The sequence below is a fragment of the Chelmon rostratus genome, chromosome 24, assembly GCF_017976325.1.
Source record: "Chelmon rostratus isolate fCheRos1 chromosome 24, fCheRos1.pri, whole genome shotgun sequence".
NCBI classification, from domain to species: Eukaryota; Metazoa; Chordata; class Actinopteri; order Chaetodontiformes; family Chaetodontidae; genus Chelmon; species Chelmon rostratus.
The window spans coordinates 12,456,934-12,483,257 of NC_055681.1; the positions used below are offsets into that span (position 1 = coordinate 12,456,934).

Consider the following 26,324-nt stretch of genomic DNA (forward strand, 5'->3'; position numbering starts at 1 on the left):
GCCCTATTATTCTGACTTCAAACAGAAAATACAGAACATGTAAAAAATGAGAGTTCAACGCGCCGTTAGAAAGGGGATTTCTTTTTTATTACATTACTTTTCACTCTGAACACAGATACACGTGTGTGTGTTCTAGCTATGTACAATCACATCCTGAAATTATATGGTTACATGGTTCGATCAAAAACAACAACAGAAGGGGTATACATACGTTTAGAATAAAATGTTGGGGAGGGGGGTGTCAGCATCAGCACAATCTCGAAGGCGTTAGAACAGTTAGTTGCATTGATGAACAGGTCAGTTTCAGTCACAGGTTTGAATCAGCTGTGTGTCTCTTCCTTCCCCTTGTTCAGTGGATGTGACTGGATTTACACATGCGAGCGTCTGCGTACGTTCGCTCGCAGGAGAAACGCAAAAGATACTTTTTGAGATAACTGAAGGCACAGCCACGAACTGGAGGTGAGCAGCACATGAGAAGAGCTACGAATCCTGCTGTTTGCTGTAAGCTGATGTCGAAAGTCACATGTTTCTGACAGTGTCTTAGCTAAGAGTTTATATCATTACACTTTGTAACCATTAGAGAACAAAGATGCTCCTGTGCACTGAGTTAGTTAGTTTCACTCTAAAAATTTTGCCAAGTTTATATAAAAAACTAGTTTATCTTCGTTTGGAATTAAAGTCCTGTATTCTTGCATCGTGGTTTTTGAGAGCTGGCTCTTGTCTGTGACTTGGAGGGATTTTTTGTTGCTTTCTCTCTTTTAAAAAGGGACGGTACGATGGCGGCCGAGCAGATGCCGCAGTGCTGACAGCGCTACACCTACCAGCCATCGTCCCCGTGCGCACGTGTGATACCCTCAGTTCTGACCGGGCGCAACCACACTGTCAGCGTCCGCAGGCTCCCGGTTAGGACGACCCGTCTTTGCTCTGTCGGATGTCCGCTACGCTCTCCGGAACCCGGGCCACCATGCCGTCCAGAGACTTCGTCAGGCAGATCTGGCAACCCAGACGAGATCTGTGGGGGGGCGAAAGGAGTATTAATTCTTTATATTGTTTCATCTTAATGGAAATAGAGGGACATTACAAATAGTAATTTAATCAGTTGTTGGTCTGAGGTGATGATAAATCGACGTTGTGTTTACAGCTCGGGGGCTCTGTCGTGTGTTTACTCCTTTGTCCCTCGCTGATTAACTGATCAGCTCTGACAAATCTCATTACCTCAACGGGACTACCTCATCAGCATCGCGCAGTGTGTGAGACCACTTTCTCAAACAAGGCTGACGTTGTCCATCTCGTCATTTTTAATCAGCACGCTCCACAGAAAAAAAACTTGACGATGAATAATGTGATTAACAGGGACTGTCGATGTAATCAAAGCCTCATATTGTCTTGAGATACAGACTTTTCTCGTCAAAACACTAAAAAACACATTCAAAAGGAACCGAGTGACTATTTTATAACCAGCTGCAATTGAGAAATGTTCATAATTTGTACAAAAATCCAATTAAAGTTGCTTATAATCCCACTATTGGATAAACAAATGCATATACTGTATATATACACATATGTGTGTGTGTTTGTGTGTGTCTGTGTTCTCCTTACGTGTCGGTCAAGCCATAGGCCAAGTCGAGCATGTCCAACTCCTCGTCTGTGACTCGCCCCAGGCTCTTGTAGACATCCTCGTCAAAGATAAGATGGCACGTGGAGCACGCCAGGGTTCCCTCACACGCTCCTGAAGACACACGCAGACAGTTTTTGCCTTTATCTGATGGATGAGGTTCAGCTCAGTGCATAGAGGCAGCTATCTGCCATCAATTGCACCGTGACTGCAGGTCTACTTGTAGGACAGCAGCGTCAGGTCCCAGTCACGCATGCTCTGCTGCCCTGAACTTATCTCGACATTACCCGGCAGAGCTGCGAGACAAAATGTTTACCCCTGCCATCTCCTGTCTGTGGAATGTGAATAGAGCAGGTCATTGTCCGGACAATTCACAGCACGCAACACCAACCCAAACCTCTAAATCTCTGTCCATCCCACACCAACTTATGTGTGTGTTTGTGTGTGTGTGTGTGTGTGCACATATGTACCAAAACCATCAAAGTCGAGGTCCTCGTTTATGACAACATCTAGCAGCGAGTCTCCAGGTGACCCCTTCACTGTGATCTTCTCCCCGTCTCTGTTGATGAAGTGGACCGTCACCTTATTGTCTGACCTGAAAACACAGTAGTCATAAAACAAACCAGGGCTCAATGATAAAACGTTGGATAACTCCCCACAAACTGATCATTTTTACCCTCAAATTACCGATTTTTACCTGCCAGGCGGTGCACAAAACCGACTCACACTGCCATCTGGTGGTGAGCGCTCATCACTACACTCAGCTCAATGACCAAAGATATAAAATCTCATGGAGGAAAACTCAGAACAGCGCAAACCAAATGAAATAACTTCAGTTATTTAGTTTCACAGTTTATATATAAAGACACAGTTTACGCCCGTTTCAAACCATCCGTTTGCAGCTCAACTCTAACAAAGCTTAACTTACATACATCTCCAGCATATACCAACTAACGTTCATTCCTGCTGGCTGAAAGTGGAGTGCAAGAGCTCAACTCTTCAGACTAAAAATATTCATGGAGACCGCCAGAGACAGACAGAAAATTAATCTGCAACCATTCTGATGATTAATTAATCGTTCACTGTACAACCCTGTTTCCAAAAAGCTGGGACACAGTAAAATGTCAGAAGCTGAAATGAGAAGAGATGATGCAACAGAGTGGTATCAAATTCTAAATGACTTGTAAATCTTATTCTAAATATGTTTGTGCTATTTTCAATTAAATGTTCGGTTTCAATGTTTGACAAATCAGCACATTCTCTTTCTATTGACATTTCACAGTGTCCCAACTTGGAAATGGGGTTGTAGGTCATTTTTCAAGCAAATAAATCTCATTAACGGATAACGAGCCCTGTAATATATAAGAGAAAGGCTGAGTACGATCATTTCTAACACGGTGGGGCACAAACACCATCACATTTTTCTAACTAATTTCTAAATGAGAGGACAGTGACCAAGTAAAAATCAATGATGCCCCAGAGGACATCTGGAAAACCTCAGACACACTGAGGGCCACTTCTCAGTTCCTTTATGGTACAATGGTTCACAAAACAAAGAAAAGATCTACAGGACAGCAGATATTTTTCTTAAACATACTGAATGATACGTGCGTTGGTCAGTGCAGGATTTGATCATTCCAGGCTGAATTCAGCAAATGAATGTTCGTGGTAAAGGTCGAGGATAAAAATTCTTCATCCGATTAGCCTCACCCGTCAAGTCACTATTTAACAGCAGTGAATGACGGTTGGGAATGAATTCAAGACGGCAACCTTTTCAGCATCATAGCACAAACACAGGCTGTACAAGTTTAGCTTCCAACAAGGATCTCATCAACTATCATGAGAAGGTGCGTTTAAGTAACTCCTGTGGGGCTGGGCGCTAAAAACATGACGTTCTGCCTCTTATTTCTACCGATTATGGTACGGAGCCAAAAAGAAGGAAATGTGAGTCCTGATTTCCCGCTACAGCCATTCACAAAGATGGCAAAATACATTTTTATCCAGTGCTTCACGTCAATGCAATGAGTGATGAATTTTTATAATGAAAAACTGAGGCCACCACGTATTCATCTACTTTACAGTTATTCTTAACTGCACCCCCACTGGATCTTACATCAATCTGAAACAAATCTGTTACTAAATAATCAAAAAAGCACCGACACCGACATGAAAAAACTATTGGACCAAGTCTGCGCATGTCTCTCGCTTCATTATATGCTCATAGTTCGAGAAATGTTTCAGTCACAGTTCTCTGATTCCAGCTTCTTAAATGTGGGCTCTGTGCTTGGATCGATTCTATTCACCGTGCATATGCTTCCTTTAGGCAACATTATCAGGAAAAGAAACGCTTCCCAGCTATATTTATCAATGAAGCCAGAATTAACCTATCAGTTGACTAAACTCCAAGTGTGTCTAAAGGACATAAATACCCAGATGACGTGCAACTTTTTGTGACTAAATTCAGACAAAAACTGAGGGCGCCTAAATACCTTTGAAACTCACAATCTAATGATGTAGCAATAGATGGCATTGCGTTGGCCTCCTGCCTGACTGTAAGGAGCTTGGGATTTGTCTTTGATCGGGATCTGTCCTTTCATTCCCATGTAAAACAAATTTCAAGGGCTGCCTTTTCTGGACCAGTGGGCCCCCTGAGTAATCCATAGCCACTCCTGCACTGAGTGACCTTTTAAGACAAAACACTTGTAAATAATTGCATTAAAACCTGGATCGCCAAAGCGGATTTTTTTTTTTTTTTTTTTAATGAGTTATGGGAGGGTCAGTGAGAGCCATGCCAGCCTGGCGTGAGCACACCGGTTTAAGGCCAGCCCGACACACCAAACCTTCAACCTGAGCTGCATGTCAGCAACCATTATGCAATTCAGCAAGCTGTTTGGCCCTGGGAAGTCCAGCCTTGATCAAAGCCTTGTATCTGAGCAGAGATGGAGCACTTCAGCCTTGTGGACACGTGAAGTCTTAGCCTAATTCAAGCTCAATCAGCCTTTGATAAGCCTACAAACTGCCATTCTGTTGCTATTTTGTGGCACATGCACACAAGTTTGCAAACACTGATATCAAACAAGTTCACATTTTCATCTGAAGTGCCACTCTGCTGCTATTTTGTGGCAGATGCACACTAGTTTTCAAACAATTTCAGATATTCTTTTTTTTTTAAAATCCAAATTGATCAAGTTGTTTCAGTGTTATAACCCTGGAAAACCATTTCACACCAAACTGCATTCACAAATGTCACACTTGTCATGTTCTACCTGACATTCTGACAGGCGTGTGATGATAGTCATGTTAAAATGTCAGTTTTCTGAATGGAGTTTGGCGTGCGGCACTGGTATGGACAGTTGAGTTTAAAACTTTGCCCTGTACTGGAGCAGTGCGACGTTACCTACCTCAGAGACTGTGTGCCGGCGGTAAACCTCCTCTGACCCGTCAGACAGGCACCCGAAGTCACCGCCGCCGTCCTCCACGAAAATTCACGTAACCTGACGTGAGCCAGTCTTCTTAGCGCCGTGACCAAAGCCATTTCAAGTAACGCTGTAGGCAAAAAGATGAAAAGCCGAGGAAGTAGCTGCTGGACACGCTGAGCTACACAGCTCCCACTTCGGTCGAGCTCTTTTCTTCTCTACGGAGAGAGACCCAAAGACGTTTGACTTTGCCCACGGAGCTAGCTAGCGAGCTAAGATAGCTTGTTTTATCTGCAAGAAGTCACTCTGTCACTGTCACTTTCATTGCGCAACGTCTAACATTTGGCAACTGCTCGTCGACAGACACCCAGGGTCGTTTAGTTGATTGGCTCGCGATAATCGCAACAGAACACAAAACAAGCAGGTGTTGTCAGCTGTAATTACAGGACTCGGGTTTGTGCTCAATCAGTAAGAGTGAGAGATCCTCAACGCATTTCCTGGAACGGAAAACAGTATCGAGTGGGTGTCATAACACAACATCCTGTTATGACCTCAGAAATAAAAGCTTTGACAACCGACGTGTTGAAACGTTTCGGGGATTATACTGTCCAGACACACAAATTAAGTGTCTATATAAGACAGATAATTGATAACAAAAATGTTATCCGGACAACACACGCTCTTATTATCAAAAGTGCTTTCGTTTTACTTTTATTTTGAAAGCTAAACTGCCCGTGTTCCTGTTGCGTGCTGTTAGCTGTGATGTGATCTTGTGCCTCCACACGTGCTTGCGTAAGTTTGAAAAGTGACGATTTCCTTTAATTACGTTTTTAACTACCGCGTCCGCCGGCGGACCGGGGTTAGAGATTTTATGGCCGTGTTCACTTAAGCACCGTTACCCCGCCATGCATATGAGTATTAAAACCGACAAACGCCAAAGTGTTGCTCAATAAAGGTTAAAGCCCTTCACAGCCTGGACCCCACAACCTTCTCTCTCCTCCAAATAGACTGAACATAAAACAAATCGTATGCAACATGCAGACTTGAACTTTCGCAATATTTAAAGATGGGATACACCCAGTTGGAGCACTTTCACCTAGATATGTTAGGAACCGTCTGATTACCTTACGTACAATGTTCATGCCAATGCATGTCTGACTCGTGTTGCCAGATCTGGCGGTTTTCCGCGCGGTTGCCGGTTTTCGGTTGTGCGGGGTAAAATGGGCATGGGCCGGCGGACAGGGTTTGAGTTGGTTCCCCACACAATACTGTTGCTATTGTGAATTCATCTGTATTGTTTATTATAGACACTATTTGGCCTTTTATTTAATAGATTTGGGCAGATTTTGAAAGTTTATGATTTATCTAACCAATCCAGCGACACTTCGCTGGACTATTCCATAAAAAAAATGTTTACAGTGTTTTTGTTGGTTAATCCACCTGTAGTGTGTATGTTAATGCACATGCACCAGGTGAAGCCATTAACGACCTGTTTCATAAAGATTGCATATGACCTTATAATTACTTTAAAATTGCTGAAATGCAGCTGTAATCCAGGAAATGTTACTCTTCATTAATGTATGATTCTATTAAAAAATGTGAATCAAGGGATGAATTCATGCTTACACCCCTGCCTTTAGGTGTACAGCACTAACAAGGTGTACGTGTATGTCACCACTATCAAACTGTCCTATAAAAAACTCCTACCCCCCACCAAACCAACCACAATCAAAAGTGACCACCACAATCATGTTTACTATCTGTTCACATCCGTTGTAATCTCCACTCTCTGGCCACATTCACAAATATGGAGCTACCCTTCATTACACATAAGCCATTCACCTACAGCATATGTACAAGAAAACAGGATATATACAGTATCAGGTATATATGGTCAGGGAAAACTGACCACTTAACACCAGAGGCCAACTGTTGACAGCCTGCATTTTACAAGCTGCTCTGACATCAGTGTTGTGTTCAAGCCTTTATCAGGCGAGACCTGAGGGCAAAGTGCACCAAATATAAGTGATCAAGCTACTCTGTAATCTCATTCAAAGTGTTATTAGTCGAGTTTATGGCCCAGGCAGTGAAACAGTAATTGGTCGCCTGCTGTTTCTGAATCGTTCATTGCTGCTGTCTCAGGTGAGCAATACGCTGACTGACACGCCGCCTCCACACTGCAACAGTCTCTGTGTGGACAGGTGAAACATACAGCTGCTTAAATGTTAAAAAAAAACATCTGTGTAAAGTTCACCTGTTTTACAGGATGTTCAGGTTAGTGCTGCTGTTCCTCACGCTGCCTGGTAAGATCCCTTTATGTTCTTTTAATGTTAAAGTGAAGCAGTAATAATTTTTATCCAAGCATTTAAATATGCCACATGTGAATGTGAATCTTTATTTTTCTCATAAGCGCACTGTGTTTCTGATCTTGGCAAACCTAGATTCTTTTAACATAAAATAATAATCCTTTAATTACAGAGGGCCATGGAAGTTCTCTCATGATCCTGTTTTTCAAAACATCTCGATTCTGAGATCACACAATAATGGTCTAACAGCTTGTCATGGAAAACGCAAAACAGCTTTTCTCATGATGGCAAAGACATCTCACAATCTCAGTAAAATAAGAAAATACCGTCCGTGTGATGACGAGAAAATCAAATAACAAAATACTGCTTTTCATGATCAATTTTTTCACAGTTAAATATGCAAGAAATGTGTTTGAACAGTAAAATATAACATTTCCAGAGCTAATCAGAGGCGTCTGGCAGACTACTGGTTATTCTGAAGATGCACATCACTGCTTAATGGGAGAGACATGAGAAACACCTTCGAAAGCTTGCAAAACAATTTGAGAGCACATTTATTCCTTTTGATGATCCTGGTTAATTGTTTGATCATTTTCACGTCATGATTAATTGAGGTTGTGTTGCCTTGGCAGCAAACTGGTTGAATGTGGCAAACGATGTAATCAGAGCAACTGACCTGTGCAGAAATTAGACTTTGACCGTTATTGATTTTTGACACTGTTAAATAAAAGCCGTGTCCTACGTATTATCTTGGCGCAGTAGTTAATAATTGATGTAAAAGGCCAAACAGGTATGTATCTGTTATGCTGGCCTTTCTACCTGTATATGATCATCTCTGACACTGAATGAGCAGGATGTGCAACCACAACGTAAAGACTTTGTCAGTTACACTTTGTGTAACTGCCGCTGTAGAAACGCTGCCAACCTGCGCAGAGAGGGTTAAGAAGAGCTAACTGTAAAACAAACAACACCCTTCACAGGCCTCCAGGCTGTGCCACTAGCAGTCCAGAGAAGTTTGCAGAGGAAATCATCCACCTACCAGCTCCATGATGGCTTTCGACAAGGCACTGAACTCTCTGACATCTGTGAGCCTGTTCTCGAAGGCTTCCAGCAAGGCACTGAGCCCTCCAGGAGACTCCTTGTTGACCTCAACACTGGCCTGGTGCAGGAACACATCAGTGAGATGGACACAAGAAGTACACAATCAAACCTTTCTGCCAATTGAAACTTTCTGAGTGAGTACATTAGCAAAATCTAAGAAAAAATAGCGGGTGCAAAGCAAAATGGGTTCTTGCTTGTTTTTAATTTGTACATTTCCTCTTCTAGCTTTCATCCAACCTTCTCTGGGAAATGGCGAGACGGAGAGAAGACACGGGCTGACAGATGAGGATAATATCACAACAACTACTGGGTGGATTTCCAAGAAGTTTGGACATTCATATTCCCAAGAGGATGAATCGTAACTTTGGTCCTTAAGGCCCATCTAGCAACATCGTCACATGATGCTTACTACGTTTATGACCAAATGCCTGCAAAACTAATGACATTCTAATCAAGCTCAGCTGCACTTTGTGTTTAGCGCTAATTTGCTAATTTTAAAAAACTAAGATGGTGAACATGGTAAACATTAAACATCCTAAACATCAACATCCAAGCACTGTCATAGCATGCTAGCATGCTGCTCAAAGCACTGCTGTGCCAAAGTATCTACTAGATCTATCCGAACTATATAAGCCTCACATAGATCCTCTAAAGGCCTTCTGTCTTACAGTCCATGTTGATGTTGCAGCTCAGAAGAATGCTGGTGGTTGGGTGCGAGTGGAGGAACCCTCTGCTCCTCATCTTCCTGATGGTTTTAGACAGGGCAACGAACCCATGATGTCGAGCTTAGATGGTTTCAGACAAGGAACCAAACCCGAGATATCCGTTCCAGATGGTTTCAGTCAGGGCAACGAACCCACGATGTTAATCCCAGATGGTTTTAGATAGGAAACAGAACCCAAGACATCCATTCCAGATGATTTCAGGCCTGGAACTGAACCCATGATGTCCACCTCATATGGTCTTCAGCTAGGAGCAGAACCTGTGATGTCTAGCCCAGTTGGTTATAGACAAGGAACTGAACCTGTTCATAAGGTCCCAGAAGAACCATCTTTTCACATGCCAGAGGGCTTTAGGCAGGGAACTGAACCCAACATGCCTGTACCAGATAGTTTCAGACAGGGAACTGATCCCAGTGGGCTTTGAACAGGGAACTGAACCCTCCACCTCCGGGCTCCAAACACGGACAGTGGCATGTAAGGGGGGAGGTCAACAGTGGAAACTGCTATGAGTTCAACTCCATGCTGCTGACTTTCCAAAATGCACAGGTAAGACCCATTACATCTCACACCACAATTACAGACAGGTAGGGTAATTCGTCCAAGTTAAACCATCAGTGGTGAGTTCATGTCACCAATTCTCTTTCGTTTCCCAGTGTCTGAGGCTGCAGCTCTACAAATTAAATCTCACACTTCTCTGTGTCCGCTGTCTCCAGGCCTTATGCAGAACTCGTGCCCCAAACGCTGAGCTTGCATCTGTAACCAGTGGCGATCTGCATTCCTGTCTGGTCTCCCTGGTGACCAAGGGTGGTGAGAGCAACCCTGTGTTGACCTGGCTTGGAGGCACGGTTAAGGTAAGCTCCTCTTCTCAACAATCAATTCCTTTAAAGGAGACAGTAGGTTTTTTTTTTCTAAAAATGTACACTACTGTTGAAATCTAACAGTAGGGAAACATCCCATCATTGCCAGTACCCAAACCTTCGCTCCCAAAAAATGTTTTTACGAATTCGTCTATGGGATACTCTCGAAAGGAGTAATATTAGAAGAATCAGAATTGTGCTTTGGGTTTATTCATGTGCTAAGCGACTGTGACACCTGCAGTCTGGTCCTGTGCTGTGGCACAGAATGGGGGCCAAGGAGACTGTCATCAGATACGTTATCAACAGGACAGATAGTGTTGGTCTTACCTTGGGAAAACATTGACCTCTGAACTTCTATTTTAAGGTTTTCCATGTGTTACATTTACAAGTACATTCCTCTCTACTTTTTAATTGAGGTATATTTTTAAGACAGGACTTCTACTTTTAAAAGCATTTTTTTTAAACCATGGTACGAATGGTTTAATCAAGCTTACATGTGTGCATATCTTTGATATATTTTATATTGCATCATGGGTAGACAGGTCAGAGTGGAGCTACAGTGACTGGATGCCAGGTCACCACAACATTCACACTGATAAACCTGTCTGTGTAGAGATGTTCAAAATAGGTATGAACTGCACTCACACACTGAGGACACACTAATGGCTGATTTATGTCTGAGGTTGGCATTTCCCAGAAGTCTTCAGCATCAGGCAGACCATTAAATAGCAACTATCTTTCTTTAAAAACAAATTCAATCTAAATGTAGCATACATATTGCTGTGTAACAGATATTGTTTGCTGACTTTGTGCCTGTTCAGCAACAGGTACATATGCTCACTTCAACAGCCTCAACAAAAAGTGTTTCATAGTGTTTCATAAGAAAACAAACAAGATCGGGGTGGTTTTAACATGTTAAATCTGCATTTCTTCTTAATTCTGCTCCTTTACACAATTATGCAACATCTTTGTAGGGTTGAAGCAGCAGAAATACTCCGTCATAATTTTACTAAATGATCTTCCAAATATCCTGAGGGTGTACAAGTGATAACCTAACCTGACCTCATTTTGCAGATGCGAGCTGGTGGACGACCACCGATCATGACCTGAAGAGAGCATCCATCTGCTCGTACCCGATCTCTGCATGAAGACCACAAAGAAACACAGCATAAGAAGGTGGCCCACTAGATTATATCCTTATACAAGCTCTCTCAGAGACAACATTGTTTCCATTAGTTTGGGCTGCCGTCATGTGCATCTGTCTGTTTCCTTGAATAAAACTTGACATACTGCGTGTGTGTGTCTGTTTAATATCTATGCACAAAACTAACATGAAGAAAAAATACAACATTTTTACCTCAGTCATGGCAACTGTTCTATGTTCAAGTTGTTTCCAGTTGAGACCTCAGACTGAAACTACAATTCATGTGAACCCTTTAAATTTAGACAAGACTTTAATGATCATTTTCCACTTGTGTATACAAAGCAGTTTGTACAGATTAGGGAGCCAAGTTAAAACAATTTGTTACAATTTAGTACCTGGAAAGTGCAAAAGTACATTTCAAATACGCTGAAATAAAAATCATGCTGTACATTATATACTGTATTCATAAATAATCACAGATATACACACATCCATTTGGTGACAGTCACAGAGAATGCTGCTAAGACACAAAATAGTACTTTTTGATTTTGCTTTGAAGTCCTACAGTATGTTCTTGGTTCCCGTTGAACCTGTGGAGGTTTAACTTCTGGAATGCTGCTTTCATTTGATTTATGGGAAGGTCGGGGACGATAATCTTCGGTAATGAGAGAAACCTAGCTCTACGTTAAACACCGCGCTGGGATAAAGGCACTCCGTTTGTTGCAGTCATGGAACAACTCAAACAGTGGTCTTTCATCTGAATGACAAAAGTGGATAAACCAAAAAACATTTTATGCACCTTTCACAGAAATCTCGTAAAGAAGGACACAGATTGGTCTTTGCACTCCAACTTGCTGTGACATTTAAATAAAAACTAAACAAGAAAAAAAAAGGAACCACTACAGCAACCCTGTGTCCAATGCAGAACCCGCGATTGAGCCAAAACAACTGAGGGCTGCCACGGTTCACAGAATCAGACACACCACATCAACATGTACGATGAAATCAAGAATTTGGCTATAAAAAAATAAACATGCATCATATGCATGTCCTCACACACGCACATTCAATCAGACACATACAGGTATGGTGCAAAAATATAAATCACACAGTCTCGTCCACAGGAGCTTCATACTGTGGCTTTTTTGTGATTCCGGTATTACAGAAAATCTCATTCACGCACACGAACAACACGTCTTCCGAGCGACCTAAACAAGGCATGCGAACTTTCTCGATGCCCTGTAAAAGGAAAACTCCTCTGAAATCAGTCGCTTCACAATGAGCAGGAAGGAGAATGAGATGTAAAACGACAAAGGATGATAGCTGAGGCAATGATGAGAGCTGAAGGCAGCTGGGGGGGAGGGTGTGTTAGGGTTAATTTACCGTCGCAGTTAAGCTAGAGGAAGACTAGAGATAGAGGCTGGCTGAGCAACCGATATGGAACAGAACAGGAAGAAAGCATCGACAGCCTCCCGACGAAGGAGCTGTATTGCTGTTAACACTGACATCACATAAAGCCCTTGAGGATTTCTTCTTTCTCCTTCTTTTATAGGTGTCGGAACAGTCGGAAGAGTTTCAAATATGCCAAACTGGTGTCTGTATTCAAGAGACAAAGTGTGATTCAAGGAACTGCTACTTTTACTTATAAATAAACATGGATTCAAGTAACTTAAGAACATTCGATGAAGCACGGAGAGCGTTGTGTGACTTTAAAGTCGTTCTTCTCTTTTACATGGAAGCCTCTTGCATTTCAGAGTGTAGTGTATGTAGTGAGAATTTGTTTTAACAAAACTAGGTCTTAAATGACGCGCCAACATTAAAGACAGTAGCTACAGATGCCGTCAGCTATATCCAAGCAAAAAAAACAAAACCAAAAAAAAAAAAAACATTAATAAAAACCCCTCTGCATCACTTTGTCTGCTGCCTAATCTCAAATCGGACCAAAAACAGCATGCGTACCAACAGATGCCAAGTTACTGGGCACATGCATAAATCTGCAAGTAAAAACCAAACAAAAGAGAGTAAAGACAACAAACAAACGTACAATAAAACACACACACACACGTATATACGTATAAAAAACGCATCGGAAAGGCAGAGAGTTTGGTCTTGTGAGTGATGGAGCCGTCTTACTGCATAAGGCTGCTGTGTGGCAGCTTTGAGGCAACCATGAAACGTCTCGGCCTACAGAGCACAGGCCCGCCTGTCTGCATCCAACGCAAACGAAGAGGCGACGAAAAGGCCACTTGAAACTATACTTTGAGATATAGCATGGCAACACACTGCACACACACACACGCACGCACGCACGCACACACGCGAGCAGTTAGCTGGCCGATCCTGTCGAACTGAAGCTGAGCAGGTTGGAGAATACACAGTGCCTGTGTGAACGTTAGCACAACCGTGAAGCACCATGTAAAAACGATGATGACTGGCTGAGATTCAGAGAGACGCCGTGGTGTTTGGGAGTGGTGGGTAGTGGTGTGGTGGCGCTGAGGCGGCCGCTACTTCTGGATTTGAACCACAGCGCCGGCGCCATACGTTCACTCCAAAAGCAGGAACACACACACACACACAGAAAAAAACACAACAAAAACCTAAGCATGCAGACTTTGTGATGCTCGATGCTTTTAGCTGCCCACCACGCATTAAACTGTGGAAAGGTGCTGGAGAGAGTTCCTCAGACGGACTGAAGAACATTTGGTGACTGACGGGTATGGAGGTGATATGGGTGACAGGAATGTGGATGTGCGTGGAGGGGGAGGGTTCAGGGCTCGGGGGCCAGGGCGGGTCAGTTGTGGTCGCACTAGGTGTTGTACACCGTCTCCCCCGAGGAGATCTGGGTCAGTCTCTTGCTGGAGCCCCACAGCTTCCGTGTGATCTGGCCCGAACGCATCTGAGAAGAGTGTAGGAAGAGGAAGAGGAGGAGGAGGAGGAAGTGGGACGGGGGGAGAGTGGGGAAAGAAAAGTGAAGTCAAAGAAAACGGGGGGGAAAAAGGAGGAGGGATGTGATTCATGGGTGATTGATTAGTTCATTGGAGCTTGATTGACCTGTGAGGCTTGTGAGGCATTAAAGAATAAATCAAAGCTTGATTCACTTTGGTGAGTCAGTGTGAACAGAAAAGATGACTAAAAAAGGTGTGATGATCAAACTATTCAGAGGGGGACTGCCTGTATCAACCTCCGACATCTACGCTACCACACTATCTACATTACCAAAACATTTACATCTACCTTGGCGCTAGATTATTAGTTTGCATTATTAGATCGTAGCTACACTGTTATTATGGCTTGAGTTTGCAGAAGCGTTAATTAGTGTTAAGTTTGTTTCACAGCATATCTGTTATAGTTGTAGTACACTCAAACACGTAACATAATGACACTTCAGGTAAACAGCAGGGGATGGAGGTTATCCCAGGTCAATGGCCAAATCAAGTCAAATATTGCACAGATGCCAAATAGTTCTGGGGAAAAAAAACTGAATGAGGTAAGCACAAGAAGTTGTTTCCATGTCACAGTTGTAGTTGTAGCGGCCACTGCGTCTGCCCAGCTGTGTGCTGAAGGAATGTGTTAAATCTGTGTGGCTCAGAAATAAGTGTGTGCCTGTCTGTGTGTGTGGGTGTGGGTGTGGGGTGGTTCGCTTCAGAAGGACTGAAGCCAAATGAGTGAACGTGGGCGACAACCATCCCTGAGAAGGAGAGGTGACTGTGTTTTAAAAAGGGACATTGAGGCCAAGCATCGCAACACAGGTTTTTGTGTGTGTGTTTGTGTGTGTGTGTGCGTGAGTACGTGTGTGTCAGATCTAAAGCAATGGAAGGGGAGGAAGGGACTATGAGCTGCTAGGGTCTGTGGGAGCTGGAGGTGGGGCTGAACACCAGCTGGTCGCGCTGGTGCAGCAGGCGGGTTGGCGAGCGAGCTCGAAGCGGGGCCAGCAGGGGGGAGGCCATGAGCGGCGATCCCTCCAGGCTCTGAGCGATGTAGTTCCTCAGCGAGTTCTTTACCTCCGCCGGCTTGCCCACGCCCACGATGATCAGCTTGCCGTCCTCCAGGCCCACCAGGACGTGGCTCTGCTCCTTGGTGACCGAGACGCAGCGCACCGGCACCCGCATGGCCATGGACTCCGTGCACAGAGACAGACTGCACAGTAAAAACAAGCATATCTATTATGAAGGTTCTGAATTTTACACTAAGAAAACTGACATTTTTCCCATTTAATAAGAAGTTGTAAGATATATGGGAGCTCACCTGTAAAGGTCACGGATGGACAGATATCCCTGCTCGCTGCCGATGACCACATACTCCCCTGAAACACACATGTCAGTCACCTGCTCCTTCAGAGGCTCACTGCAGAGGTGCTTCCCATTGACAGAGTAAAGATGTAGAGCGTATTTATCCTGGGAAGGGAAAAAAACACTTGTCAATAACATTCAGACAACACATCTAAATCATTTTCCCAGATCCCCATCTTTTCATGCAGTGTCTGCGGAAGAAAAATCGGTGCCTGCACCTTGAGTGTTGCTTTGCCCTCGAGGCAGGTGTGGACCAGCAGGTGACCCTCCCAGGACACGGCCAGGTGGAGGATAGAGAGCGGCAGGGAGCTGTCGCACGGCGGCCGCAAGCAGCGCATGTACTGACCCCGCCGCACCGTGTGGATGATCACTGTCCCGTCCTGGGGCACACAGAGCGACAGCACATATTAAATAACACACAAACACATACTGTGGATTGAACAATGTTCAATTTCCATTCCATAACTAATTATCAAATAAGTTGTTTTCCCAGTTTAGTGATTTAGCCTCCTGGTTTGTGAACGAACCTGAATGTAAAGCATACTTTTAATAAAAAGAATGTTTCAGTTTTTCAGCAAAATCACATAAACTGTTTGGCAGTGCTTCAACGGCAAGATCACTGTCATTTCAAATTAAAAGTAACCACAGCCACTGAACACCAAACATTACAACAATCTTTAAAACCTTATTAATCTCTCACATATCCAGGCCACTGACTTTCAGGCTAAACCCCATTTTCCAGCTTATTAACTCAGCATGTGATTGAAAAGTTTTTCAATACACACATGACTTGATCTCCGGAGTGGCACCATCGCTCTTTCATTCCAGGAGTGAAAACTAGTGTTTTAGGGACTAATTAACATGAATTTGCAGGATGAGATGAAACACAGCAGGAGGAACAGTCTGGTGTGTGCTCTTACCCGTGATCCGGACACAGCCATGTCCAGCTCTGTGCTGATACTGACACTGACCACCTCGTCCGTGTGTCCATACAACACCTGAACTGGTTTGGGACAGAGACCCACAGGAGCTCCACCCTGCACAACAGAGCAAACAAACACACTGATGAGGATCTGTCAGGTTGAAGAAAGTCCCGCGGAAATCCAGGATTAAGATGGTGGCGCTAATTCTCAAGTTGAGTGCTTTTGAACCAGTGCAGAAGAAGAGGGCGCAATAAAATGATGGAATTAAAAGAGTGCCAGCCAAACCACAAACGAGGGAAAACATGATGTAAATATTGCATTTGTTAGTTTTTTGTATTAATGGGAGGAAGGTTACAGTCTCCTCATCGTTCCACACAGATGTGATCTTTTCGTTTACTCAGTGATGACTTGGGTGACAAATAAGTCAAATACTTAATGTGCATCATGACCTATTCACAGTCTGCTTCCACCGCACTTTACATTTTGCTTTTAACGATACACCAACTTTTCCACCTTCAACCTGGAAACACTTATTTATTGAAACCACAATTCAAATTTTCTTTCTAACTTCTCGTGTTTCCAGGTTTTTTAAGTGTGAATTTAAATTTAGCATAAAAACAGGTGGTTGGAAATGCACGTGAATCTGATGCAACATTTGTATGAATTGTTATTATTATGTAAATTCAATTAAGAAACTAACTTTGTAAATGGAAGCTTTAACATTCCAAATGAGAACAGAGATGCAACAGATGTGCATTATCACCACTAACTGTTGCTCTCATGCAACGTGAGAACATGGTCAGCAGTCCTGCTGCCCAAGTCACATGAGCTTGTCAGGCAGCTGGATCCCTACATTGTGCTGCCTGCCCAGAAAATATCAGAGTTGCCCTTCCACACATGTAGCACATTTGTTCTGGGATACAGGAAATACTCTATTTGGTTTAGGCAAGGGGTGGTGCCTGGGTAGAGCGTCCAGGAGGAGGAAGACTCATCTGTAATGATGACAGCTTTTGCATTGATATTAATGCTACCTGTTGGTGAATGTATCCGCAATGTCAATGAAAGAGTGTAAAGCGATATACAGGCAAGCAGAAAAGAGTAGGAAGCTGCTACACTCCATGTAATGTCACCAACACGCCCACTTGCTCGCTGTGTAGCAGGGCAGCAGTGCATACACTGTGAATGACAGTGTGTAAATACACCTTAAGGGATAGCTCCCACAGTGGAAACCCTACCGGTGGACACATTTCTTTCTACCATCACACAGTATATACCGTCATAATGCCCAAACCTACCTGAAAGTAAACTCAGAAATGCATACTGGCCCTTTACTTTAAGGGCATCAACACAAAAGGCTCCAGAGTTTAGTAACGAACACACAGGAATTCTGTTTTTGTGTCGGCATGTTTTATGAAGCTAAATCTATTACTTTATTTGCAGATCAATATCTGTCATGGTTTATAAGCGAGTCATGGCTGTCCTAACCTGCTGCAGAACCTGCCACACCATGCAGGTTGTGTCTCTCGAGCCGGAGATCAGGTGGATGCCGCAGTGGTCTGTTGACAAGCAGGTCACAATGTCTGCAGGAGAGGGGAACAAAACCACAGATTATTAAAGGACATACATATGTGAATCATAAACTTAACTCAAGCTTCATTTTTATCAATCGTTTGAACATACACACAGCAGGTTGCTTCCCAGTACTGTCAGCCTTGTGCTTACATTTATTTCCAATGTAGAAATTGAATCTAGCAGCCATGAGGTGGTCACGCGCCTGCTTCTTTACCTTGCAGGCAACACCAGCGGCAAGGGAGCGCTAATTATTTTTAACAGGGACCCAGATCATAGCCTGCTCATTTTGGATATGACACAAGTCAAAATGCAGACTTTTCCTCACTGAGGCATGCAGAGGGTGTGTTTACCCATGTGTCGGATGTGCTGTCCTACAGTCTTGCCCTTAACCAGGGAGGTGACCCGGAGGCTGTTGTCCCAGTGGCCACCGCTGAAGAGCAACTTGCCATCGTGGGAGACCACAAACAGCGCCGCTGTTACCTCTACGCCGGGGGCAAAGGGCCCTGACAGGAAACGTAGGGTCCTAGGTGAAGATGTGGAGAGGAAGAAAGAGAATACAGAGATGATGGAGGGTTAGAGAGTTTAGGAACACTTTTCAGGATACAAAATGTAATGTGCTGCATTTGCACATGTGCTGTGGGTGTTCTCACTTGGTGTTTGACACTGTGGGGTCCTTAATGAATGTGAAGTAGTTGGAGATGTTCTTGTTGTAAGGCAGCCACCCATGGGTGCCAACCAGGCAGTTCTGACTGACAGTCACCTGGAGAGAGTGCAAACACCATGAGGACATCACTGTCTATCGTCTGACCTTCATCTATTCAATCATTCCTTTAGTTTACAACTTAGAAGAGTACAGAAAATACAAAACAACTTCTTTTATTTCTTTTATGAATAGTATTAGCACCAAGGCTCACCATGGTGTCGGGGCTCCCCTGGGTGATGAACGAATGGGATTGATTCTTTGGCACCACGGCTTTAACCAGCGGCACATTGTCACTGATGCCCTGCAGCATGATGGGGGAGAGAATTTAAATCCAAGTTGCTAGAGACGGAGATTTTCATGACCAATGCATCATAATAGTTCCTGAGGTGTTGTGTTTTACTTAGCGAGCTGGTGACACGTTAGACAAAACATCAATGAGCAGAGGAGAGATCAAACCTCAACAAAGAAGGACTTGAGGTCACTGAGGTGTTCGAACATGTTGAGAGGACACGAGTCGAGCTGAGCCTTCCTCTTCTCCACTTCCTCCTGAGACAGACGCACTGGATGGGGCTCCTGTGCAGTCAGATACACACAGATGTCTAAATCTGAGCCACCAGCACAGTTACAGAGTTTATTTCTTTTCAAGCTACATCAAGTCTGATCTGTGTCTGCACCTTGAGTAACTGGCAGGGTGTCTGTCCAAAGTTGCTAATCATGCCTTCCAGGGCCTTGCGCTCCTTTTCGTCAGTGATGGCATCCAGATCCACCGCCCCTGCAACATCAAAACCAATCACTCAGACAACTTTCCCCTTCAGTAATTAACTGTAACATCTAAGTACACGCAGTTTGGGAAAAATACCACTACATCAACACATCTGATGATAAAATCCACAATTATTTTCTTTTTTTTGTTTGCAATAGTTAGAAGATGCAATGATTGGAACAAAGTAACTGTTGTTTTTAATCTATAACTACATCCTTTTGTAACCCAACTGTTGCCAAAAGCACTTTATGCACACAGTACTGCAGAGGAGAAATATATTATAGATGCTTTACCCTCATATGTGCAGTAGTAGAAGACGTTGAGGGCCTCCACCGCTGCAGGGCCCCTCTGCTTGTAACCAAAGATCAGATCGATCCACTCATGAAGGTGAGCTGATACGTACTCTGACTCCTGTCAGAAAAACACATACGCGGTCATAAAGCAGCCATCACAACAATACACATAAACGTAGTGAATAATCCATAGACATGCAGCACTAAAGTACACCTGCATGTGCACACAGACTACATCAAAGTGGTGTATATTCCACTAAAGGAAGCCTCCACCCACAACACGGTTATTCAGATGATGTTTGGTTATGTGAAGAACAAAATGTAGACATTATAATATCATATGAAATGGAGTTTGTAGACAGACCACATGCTGCATCAATTTCTGGACACTGTGCACTGATGTTAAGGTTTTAATCATTACAGTTAATTCAATGTTCTACTTTTTTTTCAAAGTCATAACACAGCAGCAGAGCTAAAAGTGCATCTCACCAGGGCTTTGCGGTGCTTATAAATGAAGTCTTCAGGGGACTTGGCCCATTTGGGCAGAACAACATCATTTACCCTCTCCTTGGAGATCTGCAGGCGACCCAAATCAAAGCCTGGGTGACAGCAACAACAAAGGACAAGGAAACAGGAAGAGAGAAGGTACAGAGAAAAAAGAGGGAATTCAAAACATATTTATGACCATCTTTAAACAGACACTAGACACATAGACACACTATCTTCCTGCAAAACTGCTTAATCGAGAGAATAATAATAAGACGAACGATAAGGAATTATGTTTTGCAATTTTCTGTTTTTAAAAAACAGTGAAAACTACAGCATTGTACTGTTGCTTCATTCTGCAACAATATGTATACAAACAATTATATTTCGATTTTTTCTGCTTATCACAACTACACTAATCCTCAAGTAGATGCACTTTGATGGTATGATAGTTTTGATGATATTGTTGTATAGAATATTTTAAAGCAGTTGAAAATGATATGCAGCACTCAAACCTCACCATTTTGGTTCTCAAGGAATTCTGGGAAGTAGAAGAACTCAGGGATGAGCTCCTTGACGTCATTGGGGTTGTCCATGAGGGTCTGCCATGTCGCAGGGATGGAGTGAAACTGGCGGTCGGCACAGTCAAACCTGAGCCGAGGCAGGATGGTACAGATGAGCTTTGATAATAAACACCAGAGACAGCAGCTCTGTGCTGGCACACACATGCCTAAATGGCATAGACGTGTGTGTCTAAGGGGCTGTAATGCAGGGAGGCTCATTGGTGAGTGTGTGGCTGAGTGGCCTCCTTACCGTCCACTCTGCAGCTGGATGTGCAGGGAGGTGAAGGGCTCCACTCTGATCAGGTAGTGCATTACTCCAGCAGCGTTTGAGTAGTGGGTACCATAATGGAACCTGTCGATGGTGCCGGTCGGGTCCTCAAAACTTTCATACCTGAAAGTAAGTAAATTTTTGCATTTCAGAGAAGTGCCTTCCTCTAGCTGCAGAAAAAACGTCTCTATCTGCTTTATTATGATAATTCAATTTAAAGAAAAACTAAATTTTGGACTTCTGAAACATACTTCTCTCTGACAGCCTTTGCGTTGCGCTCATTAAGAACTGCCACTGGTTTGGACAGATCCCTGAACACTCGAGGATCAGACAGGTCCAGCTCCTCTGAAGTGTAGTCAGCTAGAATCCAGGGAAACTGGTGACACACACACACAGCAAGTTAGCACAAATATCAACACTGCAGTTGTACAGTGATGCGTTCAGGGACAAACATACCACTGGATATTGAGCCAGGTTGTTGTACGTTCTGCCTGCAATCGTGTTCAGTTGCATCAAGTAGTCAAAGTTGGAGATCTCCCGGTTGACCCATTTCTGTGCAAAAGCAGGAGAAAAAAAGAAAAAAGGCATATTGACAACATGGACATTTGTACAGCATGTTGTTTGGACTGAAAGACTGTGATTGATTAGTTTCCTCCCTTTGGGAAAACCTCAACATCTCACCAGACAATTTACCAGGTATGAAAATCAACCTCACAATGTGGTCTGATATTTGATATTAAGTGTGCTGAAATAAATTCCTTAATTATGTCCTGATGTTCATCATTTAACCTGAGAAATTTGTTATAAATCCAGCAATTGCAAATGAGATCACTGCATCACTGTTTCCTGACCTGTGTGAGTCCAGAGGCTTTAAGGAGCTCCTGCGGCGAGCGGGTTCCATAAAGGCTGAGGGATCGCAGCAGCAACATGCGGCTATAGACTTTGTTCCTCGCCTGTTAATCAGAAAACAAAGTTTATTTACAAGCTATTCAAAGAGGGGATCAAAAATTATTCTCTGATCAGAGAAATTCACACCTATTTCAACAGGAGTTTGCATATTTTTCCACAAATACTAATATAATCAGATTTTTTTGGACAAGTTAAACTTGTGACTGATCACCTCCTTCTTGAAGTTAAGGAAGTAATTGGTCTGGTCGATGAGGAAGATCTCCAGAGCTGAGCGACGCAGGTTATAACGTCGTAGGTGGACCTCTCGGATCTGAGACAGGGGCCATTTGAAGTCGTGTCCCACCCCTTCAAGAAACAAGTGGACAGTTAGTGTGAGGAAAAGTTTAGTGATGCTTTTTTCCCCCCCATGCTTTCTCATCCACCTTTGTCGACGCCTCCTTACCTTCCTCTTTCTCTTGGCTGCTGTCGTAGAAGTAGATGTGTTGGGTGGTGAGTTCGAGGCGCCCGGGCACCACATCCACCACCGTCACCAGCTCACAGTCCTCCCACAGCACCAGCTTCTCCTTCTGGCCTACCTCTTCTGCTTCAACTCTGCAGGACATGGACAAAGAATTGGAGGCTGTAATTTCTAGCACCTATGACTTGAACGCAGCTGTTCTGGGGTTGTTGTATTTGGTGACTGACTGGTTGTTGGCAACAGCAGGGTCGTCCTCCGGCAGCTCCAGGATGTCGTCTTCCAGGTCGCTGACTTTGACCTGCTTCACAGCCTCCAGCAGCAGAGACTCTGGGTTTACACGCTGCTGATGGACACCTGAGCAAAGCAAGGAAGACGGGAGATGATTTAAAAACCAAGAGATGATGCGGTGGTTTATATCACATGGCACTGCTGAAAATTAACTTCTTAGCACGCTTGTCAAGGGCTGACAAACTACAAACACATACCTGCTAGAAACATAATGCTATAAACAGAAGATTTACCGTTTTTAACTTGCTCACACATGCTGGCTTTTACCCTTTTTAATCAACAAGGCAGGGGAGAAGACTTTAGAGTGTAGTGTTGTTGTTGTGCCTTTTTTAATCTGACACATGCTGGGTGGTTTTATCAGCACCTGCAAAACTCCAGCTGGCGTTATTTCTAAATAATCCAAATCTAAACATATCAAATTTAATGGGTGAACACACAGCTCCTGTGGGAGCATGAGCAATCCAATCTGTGCCTGAAAGACTCAGCAGCAAAGTCAGTATGTTATTTTAAAGGTACCTATAAAAACGGATCAGAATCTCGACCAAATTGAAATGCTTCATGAAGGAATCCTGAAAAGTTTGTGCAAAGTAGACAGAATTTGTGTATGCAGCAAGCTGTATCAGTCAAAAGGAACATTTGAAGTTAAAAATAATCATATTTATGGCACGATTGTGCAGATATCAATCTAGAGTGCATAAAATCTCAAATCAGTAAACCACACCTGGCACAACTGGACCTCCTCTAGAGGGATTCCCCACACATCATACATGCTCGATATTTGCCACAAGGTCTCAGATTCTGTCACTGTGGACAGTTCTATTTTCTAAATAAAAATAAATGTCTGGTCCTGACTCTGTAACACCCTTACACACGACTTAATAAGGAAAAGATACCAAGCATATAGTGGATCATCCTCCTCATAGAGACGGAGGAAGGGTAGGACACAAGTTCAGCTTAGAGAGGCTTTTCAAGGTCAGTCCTTTTTAATCTGTTTATCAAGGACAGGCTGGATGAGTGTGCTCATGACATACAGTACACACACTTATCCCTCATCATCACATCCAGTCACTGAATACATCTACTGGAGCAGCTACTTTTTGCTGCCAAAGGCAGACGCTGATGTTCAGGTTTAAGGCTATCGCAGGTTTAAATTTAGCTCAAATATTTATGCGCATGTTTAAGAGACATGTACCAGAATGTTAGTCTGAACTCACACCAAAATCTCACAGGAAAAACACCAGTTTAAAGCCCAGAGAGGAAATGCTGTCTTACCCAGGTTGTCTCTCAGAGCGCTCGCCTCTCGGTGTGGGTCAAAGTTGTAACTACGGACCAGCTTCAGCCTCATGCGGGAGAAATTCTCAGCACTGGACACCCTCCAGTGCATCTCATCCTGCTGCCTGTTAGAAATAGTTGCAAAACACACTTATAATACTCCCAAAGCCATCCATTATCTATATTTGTATGTATTGTATTTATTTTATCTACACCCTTTGACTTCTTGTATTTTTCCTACCACTGCTCCTGCAAATGTTTCTTGTATCTTATTTTCATAAATATAAACTGAGGTCAACATGAAGTTCCAAGCCTATAATGAGGTTTGATTCATCTTACTACAGCAGATGGTATACAGTGGAAAAAGACAAGACATGCAGAGACAGAGAGATGTCAATGGCAGTACCTGTCAGACCAGGGCCCCCTCTCACAAACCAGACCCCGGCGTGCTGCCTTCCATTGCCTGAGGGTGGCACTGTTCTGGCTGTGCTGCTGCTTCAGCATGCTGTTGTAGCGGAGGTTCTCCTGGCGGCCTCGCCGTGAGAAGGGCTCCACAAATTGCTCCTGAGTGGAAAGTGAAGAGGAGCAGTTCATGGGAGATAAGCTTAGGACTAAAGCAACATTAGATAGGGTCCACAGTGAGACAGAAATAGAGGAAAAGAGGCTTCAATTATTATCCATTTACTATTGATCCAACTGACCTGGAAGCGGATCTTGCTTTCACCCCTCTCCCTCTCTCTCTTATGCAGGCTGACCATGAAAGCCTCGTAGCACTCCTTCCAGTAGAGAGCCATGGTCTCATGGCCCTGGCTAAATGTTTCAATTTCATACTGCTTCATGTACGGGATAATCTGAAGACAAACGGGAACAAAAGGGAGAACATTGCATTACATTCTCCAATAAACGTGTATTAAATATAATCTAAAACAACAACTGACTGTAAATTTCAATCTCATACATATTTGTCGAGGTAGACGCGCCACTCAGGTGAGTTGCAGTACAGCTGGAAGTCCTCAAAGAAGGACGGGCTGCCATTAGTGTCGGGAAGCTGGGGAAGGTGCAACTCCATGTAGAGGAGGCGGTGGACTTTGGAGAGCAGTGTTCGCAGCAGAGGGACCAGGAAAGAGTACGTCTCCTCTGTTTGCTCCTGGACGGAACGCCGCAAGATGCCCTCCACCTTACCTAGCAGGTAGCAGGCCTCGTCCTGGCTGGACACCTCCTTGGTCTGCAGAATGCCGTTGAGCTTGGCGGTGGCCATGGCACACACCTGGCAGAGGTAATTTATTATTGTGCATGGATGGGTTTGTTTTCTTTTACATAAAGCCACAAACCTTACAATGGAAGACAATGCACAGGGTAGAAATGGTGGACAATGGGAAAAATTGCTCACTTCCGGGTCCTCCTGAGCCATAAAGCCCAGCAGCAGTCTCAGGCCAACTTGGGAGAGCTGGAACCATTGGGTGCCGGCCGAGTACCACACCATGAGGCTGTCCATCAGCGTCACGGTCTCTTCCAGCACCTTCTCCGTCCACAGAGCTGGATTGACCAGGCCCTCGGCCTGCAGGAAGTCTTGTACCATGTGAAGCAATCGCACTGCGTTCTCCGTGTGCTGCGGCAACGTGGCAGCTGATGCCTCGCGGTTGTCACTCACCGCCCACTCCAACATACGTTCCATAAGACTGAAAGGAGAAAAGACAGAGCATTAGATAATGCTAGCGAGCCCTCTAGAAGCGTTCAGCATGCTTTCAGCTCCTGCTACGACTACTACTAGCAGCAGTCGAATGGAGGACTGACCTGAGTTTGATTTGGTCGACAGAAAGCAGCAGCTCGTTGGCAGTTCCCAGCTTGGTGAGAGCTGAGAAGACCTGGCCACGCTCCAGCCACGCCGAATCATCTGAACCCTCTACGCCACGCCACATCACGCACAGGACAATCTCCAGGAGCATGCTACACAGCTCCTCCTCCGCCCGCTAGGGGGCGACGCAGCACCAAAGAGACAGAAACAAACGGGTTATCACTCAAAGAGATTCATCCATCCATCCATTATCTATACACCGCTGAATCCTTTGCAGGGTCCCAGCTGTCTTCAAAGAGATTCAAATAGATGAAATTTCATTTACTCCTCTGGTTGTTTAAATACAGCCATAGGTAACAGGACCAGTATAGAAAAAGATACATTAACAAGAAGATGACAAATATAATGTCAGTAACATAATATATATATATATATATACATAATTATAATGAGACCCCCTCAACCTGTTCTGTCTTGAATTTAGATGATTCAACATTTAAACTGGCTACATTTAGACTGCCAGGCTGATCAAACACTTTACCACGTTCCCCAACTAGTACTTGACACTTAAGACACATTTAA

At 43.8% G+C, this 26,324-nt stretch overlaps 2 protein-coding genes across 4 annotated transcripts in view; both read right to left on the reverse strand.

Moving 5' to 3' along the window:
- Window positions 1-71: 71 nt before the first annotated feature.
- Window positions 72-5,523, reverse strand: LOC121627375 (adrenodoxin-like). Its single transcript, XM_041966253.1, has 4 exons — window positions 5,017-5,523; window positions 2,086-2,210; window positions 1,600-1,729; window positions 72-1,012 (listed from the first exon to the last, which is right to left on the reverse strand). Exons 1-4 carry the CDS (start codon window positions 5,148-5,150, stop codon window positions 904-906), a joined length of 498 nt encoding a protein of 165 aa, XP_041822187.1. The 5' UTR covers window positions 5,151-5,523; the 3' UTR covers window positions 72-903.
- Window positions 5,524-11,307: 5,784 nt separating this feature from the next.
- nbeal1 (neurobeachin-like 1) overlaps window positions 11,308-26,324 on the reverse strand; it is a 46,197-nt gene continuing 31,180 nt past the window's right edge. For 2 of the 3 annotated variants that reach the window (XM_041965915.1, XM_041965914.1), the window contains 27 exons: window positions 25,742-25,917; window positions 25,338-25,626; window positions 24,906-25,214; window positions 24,649-24,798; window positions 24,354-24,511; window positions 23,948-24,072; window positions 22,615-22,741; window positions 22,373-22,521; window positions 22,142-22,275; window positions 21,873-21,974; window positions 21,478-21,573; window positions 21,273-21,397; window positions 21,004-21,144; window positions 20,711-20,841; window positions 20,194-20,303; window positions 19,705-19,822; window positions 19,323-19,420; window positions 19,105-19,221; window positions 18,860-18,949; window positions 18,596-18,705; window positions 18,296-18,468; window positions 17,859-17,953; window positions 16,371-16,487; window positions 15,669-15,830; window positions 15,407-15,555; window positions 15,163-15,298; window positions 11,308-14,057 (listed from right to left, as the gene is read on the reverse strand). In XM_041965915.1, the coding sequence (XP_041821849.1) occupies window positions 13,968-14,057; window positions 15,163-15,298; window positions 15,407-15,555; window positions 15,669-15,830; window positions 16,371-16,487; window positions 17,859-17,953; window positions 18,296-18,468; window positions 18,596-18,705; window positions 18,860-18,949; window positions 19,105-19,221; window positions 19,323-19,420; window positions 19,705-19,822; window positions 20,194-20,303; window positions 20,711-20,841; window positions 21,004-21,144; window positions 21,273-21,397; window positions 21,478-21,573; window positions 21,873-21,974; window positions 22,142-22,275; window positions 22,373-22,521; window positions 22,615-22,741; window positions 23,948-24,072; window positions 24,354-24,511; window positions 24,649-24,798; window positions 24,906-25,214; window positions 25,338-25,626; window positions 25,742-25,917 (3,777 nt within the window). In that variant the 3' untranslated portion in view covers window positions 11,308-13,967. Of the gene's footprint in view, window positions 14,058-14,096; window positions 15,299-15,406; window positions 15,556-15,668; window positions 15,831-16,370; window positions 16,488-17,858; window positions 17,954-18,295; window positions 18,469-18,595; window positions 18,706-18,859; window positions 18,950-19,104; window positions 19,222-19,322; window positions 19,421-19,704; window positions 19,823-20,193; window positions 20,304-20,710; window positions 20,842-21,003; window positions 21,145-21,272; window positions 21,398-21,477; window positions 21,574-21,872; window positions 21,975-22,141; window positions 22,276-22,372; window positions 22,522-22,614; window positions 22,742-23,947; window positions 24,073-24,353; window positions 24,512-24,648; window positions 24,799-24,905; window positions 25,215-25,337; window positions 25,627-25,741; window positions 25,918-26,324 lie in introns of those variants that run through there. The other variant, XM_041965913.1, reaches the window with a different exon arrangement.